The sequence below is a fragment of the Staurois parvus genome, unplaced genomic scaffold (assembly GCF_062004578.1).
Source record: "Staurois parvus isolate SC_StPar_1 unplaced genomic scaffold, SC_StPar_1.0 ptg000224l, whole genome shotgun sequence".
In the NCBI taxonomy this organism is placed as follows: domain Eukaryota; kingdom Metazoa; phylum Chordata; class Amphibia; order Anura; family Ranidae; genus Staurois; species Staurois parvus.
The window spans coordinates 1,760,242-1,766,965 of NW_028318020.1; the positions used below are offsets into that span (position 1 = coordinate 1,760,242).

The window sequence follows — 6,724 nt, forward strand, 5'->3', positions numbered from 1 at the left end:
GGTTTCGCAGAGAAAGTTAAGCCATTATATTATCTTTTGAAGAGTAAAAATAACTTAGTTGACCAATGGGGTCCAAATGAGAATAATGCTTTAAAAGTGTTGAAAAAGGATTTGCAGAATGCGCCAGCATTAGGTACAATTGAGGTTTGTTCCAATGCTCCTTTTGTTGTGAAAACTCATGTATCTCATAATGCAATTTCAGTAACTTTGTCTCAATTAAAAGAAGGTAATGAGAGACTAATTAGTTACTTCTCCAGAAATCTATCACCATTGGAAAGAACGTTTACACCTGAGGTATTGCAACTGCTAAGTGTCTTTTATGCAATCAAAGCGTCAGAAGACATAGTGAAGTCACACAGTATCATATTACACACTGACAGTTCACTAAGAAGAATTCTTGAGGAAGATACATTCAGAGAATGTGGTGAAAGGTATCCTCAGTGGATAAGAGCACTGTTAGCCAAACACATTGTGATAGGTACAGCTGTATCAGACAAGTCTCTACCTCACATTCACAGCAACACATGTACTACTGAAAAACACTCTAACACCAGAATAATGACATCAGCACAGAAAACAGCTATGAATATTTCTAATATTATAGGGATGAGAACAAAGGCATAAACCTTTGTCATCTCTGGGGTGATACAAAACCTTTCTTTGTTTAGTAAAATGGGGTTTTGCAGTCATGACCTATGATGAAATATTGCGTCCTGTCATACCTAAATATCACACTACTTTTGTATTCTAGTTTAGGTCATTTTAGACAGGATTAGGACAGTATTTTGATTGATATATAGAAGTTTTCTGTAAAAGGAAATAGGAAGTAATGATACTTCACAATATGTGTTTCAAACTCATACACTGATTGTTCCATAATCTTCCATAATCTTTCATATTTGTTGAAATAGGTGCAAGAATAATGCAATGTTTGTGCCAAAGTAATGATACTGCATTTCTTTACAGAAATGACATCTAAAATCAAATATGAAGCGTAACAATCTCCTACAAGCCAACTTTAAGGAATTCAGAAGTTAAAAAAGAGATCTTCCTGGGAAGAAGATTGAACAAGAGCTTAATACTTCACACTTGTGACTGATTTATCGCGTTCAACAAAAATTTTTCTAATTTTACAGAACTTAAAGAAGATATTTTATAGACATTGCATGAAGAAAAGATTCATCAAGAGGAAATCTATTTACTATTAGTGATAACATAATTTATTGAAAATATTGTTATAGGTCACATATACATTTTAATGATCCTTTTATTCTGATACTTACATCCATATTAGGATAATAATATTATTATTATTTTTATTTTTTACATATTCATATACTGAATGTTTTTTGGTTAAAACTTCATAGAGTTATTCCAGTTAATAGAATATCTTTTGTTAAAAGGTTAAGAAACATATTACTCTTATAGGAGCAATAGACACTTATGACACATTTTAGTATGGAAAGTATATTTCCGGAGATCTAAAATAAAATTATACAAATATGGAAATATACTACTGCATTATTTATTATTACATCATTTAATTATTATTATTATTGTTGTATTACTATTATTATCACAAATCATTTAAAATTAGCATTATGATTAAGAATTTTTATAGAAAGAGAAACTGAAGATAAGGTATAGAGTTCTGAAGGAAAGTTATTTTTGGTTGGTCCAGTTATGAAGCATATGTACAATCATTTGGTACAAGGCTGTGTGTATGGGCCATGAATGAAGTGTGCATTGGTTGAAAATTAATTATGGACTAACCATAATAAGGGGGACTTGTAAGAAATTAATCAAATTTATAATTTGGCACTTACCGTATTTTTCGCTCCATAAGACGCACCTGACCATAAGATGCACCTAGGTTTTAGAGGCGAAAAACAAGAAAAAAAAATATTCTGAACCAATGGACTGCAGACACAGTGCAGGAGATGACCAGAGACTGCTGACACAGTACAGGAGATGACCAGAGACTGCAGACAGTACAGGGGATGACCAAGAGACTGCAAACATAGTACAGGAGATGACCAGAGACTGCGGACACAGTGCAGGGGATGACCAGAGACTGCGGACACGGTACAGGAGATGACCATAGACTGCGGACACGGTACAGGAGATGACCAGAGACTGCGGACACGGTGCAGGAGATGACCAGAGACTGTGGACACGGTGCAGGAGATGACCAGAGACTGTGGACACGGTGCAGGAGATGACCAGAGACTGCGGACACGGTGCAGGAGATGACCAGAGACTGCGGACACGGTGCAGGAGATGACCAGAAACTGCGGACACGGTGCAGGAGATGACCAGAGACTGCGGACACGGTGCAGGGGATGACCAGAGACTGCGGACACGGTGCAGGGGATGACCAGAGACTGCGGACACAGTGCAGGGGATGACCAGAGACTGCGGACACAGTGCAGGGGATGACCAGAGACTGCGGACACAGTGCAGGGGATGACCAGAGACTGCGGACACAGTACAGGAGATGACCAGAGACTGAGGACACAGTGCAGGAGATGACCAGAGACTGCGGACACAGTGCAGGAGATGACCAGAGACTGCAGACAGTGCAGGGGATGACCAGAGACTGCAGACAGTGCAGGGGATGACCAGAGACTGCAGACAGTGCAGGGGATGACCAGAGACTGCTGACCTTTGGAGAGGGAGGAGGAGCGGGTACCTGAATTTGACAGGTACCCGCTCCCACTTCCACGGAGTTGTCCTTCTCTCTTCTTCCCGGGCCGGCTTCTGTGACAGCCAGGTGCCCACTGCGCATGCGCGAGAAGCGCTGCGCTTTGTGAATGGCCCGGCGCCTTCTGGGACCTGTCATGTGTCCCAGAAGACACCGGATCATTCACAAAGCGCAGCACATGCGCAGTGGGCACCCGGCTGTCACAGAAGCCAGCGCGGGAAGACTGTGCAGCGCTGGAGCGAGAAACAGGTAAGGCCCTGCAGGAGAGAACAGCTGAGCGGCCGGCCCGGTATTCTGACATGGTGGCGGCAGAAATACCGGACCGGCCACTTTATATTCGCTCCATAAGACGCACTGACATTTCCCCCCCTTTTTTTGGGGGAAAAAAGTGCATCTTATGGAGCGAAAAATATGGTATATTGATGGCAAGCTTGCAAAATATTTGGTTTTTATGATTAATCATAATTAATATTAAAATGTGTGAATTGTCGCCTTAAACCGATGATATTATTTATTTCTTCAGTAAAATCGCTGAGACAGAAAGATATGACTTAGTTAGGCTGAGATCAGCTAACCAGCTGAAGACTATATTTCGGTGTAGCTGGTCAGAAGTCTCTTGTAAATGTCAAAGGTATTAGAAGTGACTTGTTATTACATTATGTATTTTAATAGTATCTGTGTGTATTTAGTATACGTCTCTAACATTGATACATATATAGATTAGTGATTATACATTGATATGTTGTAAAGATATGTTCTTAGGTTATATTATCATTTATATATGAATAGCTGAGGTGACATCATCATCTTATAGTATTATGTACATCACATCTGTACCTGTCCATCAAACATCACATATATAGCATCCCCTTCCTTGTATGAAATGGCTTTGCCAAGCAGTAATAATTTCCATAGAAGGTATTAAGATCACTAACTACGACGTAAATTTGCCTCATAAAAGACCATGAGACAACGGACATGGGGAGACGCTAACACTGACACTCTTGCACACACATACACTTACACACGCATGTCTGAGAAGCTGCAACAGGTGCAATGCTGCAAGATCGTCACTTCCGTCTTCTTCATGAAGTCTCGAGAAGGACAAGGAGAGCATGAAGGACAGACCAGCACATGGCCGGACTTCTATAACAAAAATGGTGACTTTATTTTTAAACTTCTGCTTGATATTTCTACAGTAGTTGTATCTCCATGGAACTGTTCATGATACACTTACATTGTTATTGTACACCATTGTGTGATAGAATAAAATCACACTTCATTTTTTATTTCAATGGCTCTTTTATTCATAATCACCTCAAGACACTAGAAGAAGTATTGTATGTGTCTAAAATCCAACAATATCAGGGTGTGCTTCTTCCCCACATGAGATGTCCAGCAACATTCATCTAGAAGACATTTCCCGCACTCAAGGCACTAATACACCTCCAGGGTGTGTGGGACCCCTGATGTACAGGAAGACAAGACTTTAGTTAGGAACATTTCCCTCACGCAGCACAGGAAAGTGGCTTCTCCTCCTTGTGAGATCTCTGATGTCTGTAAAGATGGGACTTCTGTGAAAAACATTTCCCGCACTAAGGACAGGAATACAGCATCTCCCCCGTGTGAGATCTCTGATGTTTATGAAGATTGGACTTCTTTGAAAAACATTTCCCGCACACAGGACAGGAATACAGCTTCTCCCCAGTGTGAGATCTCTGATGTGTGTGAAGACTAGACTTGTATGAAAAACATTTCCCACACTCAGAACAGCAATACGGCTTCTCCCCAGTGTGAGATCTCTGATGTTTATGAACACCGGACTTGTGTGAAAAACATTTCCCACACTCAGAACAGGAATACGGCTTCTCCCCTGTGTGAGATATCTGATGTGTGAGAAGACGGGACTTCACTGAAAAACATTTCTTGCACTCTGGACAGGAATACGGCTTCTCCCCAGTGTGAGATCTCTGATGTGTGAGAAGACGGGACTTCAGTGAAAAACATTTCTTGCACTCTGGACAGGAATACGGCTTCTCCCCCGTGTGAGATCTCTGATGTGGGAGAAGACTAGACTTGTCTGAAAAACATTTCCCACACTCAGAACAGGCATACGGCTTCTCCCCTGTGTGACATCTCTGATGTCTGTAAAGATGGGACTTCTTTGAAAAACATTTTCCGCACTCAGGACAGGAGTATGGCTTCTCCCCTGTGTGAGATCTCTGATGTCTGCAAACATCAGACTTCTGGGGAAAACATTTCTCGCACTCAGGACAGGAATACAGCTTATCCCCTGTGTGAGATCTCTGATGTGTGTAAAAATGGGACTTCTGTGAAAAATGTTTCCCGCACTCAGGACAGGAATACGGCTTCTCCCCTGTGTGAGATCTTTTATGCACATTAAGACCATTTTTAGATTGGAAACATTTCCCACACTCAGGACAGGAATATGGCTTCTCCCCCGTGTGAGATCTTTTATGCACATTAAGATTGTACTTAGATTGGAAACATTTCCCGCACTCAGGACAGGAATACGGCTTTTCCCCTGTGTGAGTTCTTTTATGCCTATTAAATTTGGATTTAGAAAGGAAATCCTTCCCACACTTAGTACAAGAGAACCTCTTCTCTGTTGGAAGGCCGGCCCGGTCCCGCACAGTCTGAGGTTCCTCAGGATACGAGGAATCCGATGGTCCATCTACACTGGGTGGTGCCGGATGGACATTGGAGGGAGCTGGCTTTTCTCCTGGACTATACTGTGTGATGTCCTCATCTTCTACTTTCCAGTCTGGAGACAAAGTGAGACAATCCTCTGAGGTTTTCCTCATCTCCCGGCCATGGACTAAAATACAAAGACAAAGAGGATTACTAGACAGGAGCTGATTGGTTCCCCCAAACCAGGACTTCGCCCACATCAGGCAGCTTGGTCTCTGAGGAGCTTACAATTCCACCCTCAGGGAACTAGGAAATGGCTCCTCTGATCTCCTACCAGGTCATTTCTTTATTCATGGACCTTAGTCAGAGAGTGAGGAAACAACCAGAACTGTCTTTTATAGGAGGGACAGTGATGAGGGGATTATAGGACGAGGGTCCCCACCCCCTCTATCACTCATCGCCATCTTCCCAACACAAGAAGTACTGCACTTCCTTATTTAGTCCATGATTTAGTCATGAAGAACAGCGGGGCTGAGCCCCACCAGAGGTCAGAGAGTGAGGATGGGGGAGAACAACCAAGATGAAGACTGGACTGATCCTGAAGACCACCATCATTGGGGTATTGACTCCTCCCTCATTATCACTTTCTGTTTAAGGGTCCAAAGTTGGAGGATGTTATCACATTATTATCACCATGTAAAAGTCTGTGCTCCAATCACATCATCCGATATAAAATGTCCAGCTGGGAGGAAATGGGTGTAACAAAAGAGAATCCATATTATGTGTATATATAGCAGTGGGGGGAGGGGGAGAGCAGAAGTCAGGACTATGGAATGTACAACAGAGTATATAGTGCAGGGGTCAGGAGTATGTAATGTACAACATAGAGTATATAGTGCAGGAGTCAGGAGTATGTAATGTACAACATAGAGTATATAGTGCAGGGGTCAGGAGTATGTAATGTACAACATAGAGTATATAGTGCAGGGGTCAGGAGTATGTAATGTACAACATAGAGTATATAGTGCAGGGGTCAGGAGTATGTAATGTACAACATAGAGTATATAGTGCAGGGGTCAGGAGTATGTAATGTACAACAGAGTATATAGTGCAGGGGTCAGGACTATGTAATGTACAATAGATTACAACATAGTAGAGTACAACATAGATTATATAGTGCAGGGGTCAGGAGGATGTAATGTACAACATAGAGTATATAGTGCAGGGGTCAGGAGTATGTAATGTACAACATAGAGTATATAGTGCAGGGGTCAGGAGGATGTAATGTACAACATAGAGTATATAGTGCAGGGGTCAGGAGTATGTAATGTACAACATAGAGTATATAGTGCCGGGGTCAGGAGTATG

At 41.9% G+C, this 6,724-nt stretch overlaps 1 protein-coding gene across 1 annotated transcript; it reads right to left on the reverse strand.

Moving 5' to 3' along the window:
- Positions 1-3,873: 3,873 nt before the first annotated feature.
- On the reverse strand, positions 3,874-5,735 carry LOC149460627 (uncharacterized). The gene has a single exon (XM_089679460.1). The coding sequence runs from the start codon at positions 5,614-5,616 to the stop codon at positions 4,300-4,302; it is 1,317 nt and encodes a 438-aa protein (XP_089535586.1). The 5' UTR covers positions 5,617-5,735; the 3' UTR covers positions 3,874-4,299.
- Positions 5,736-6,724: the final 989 nt, after the last annotated feature.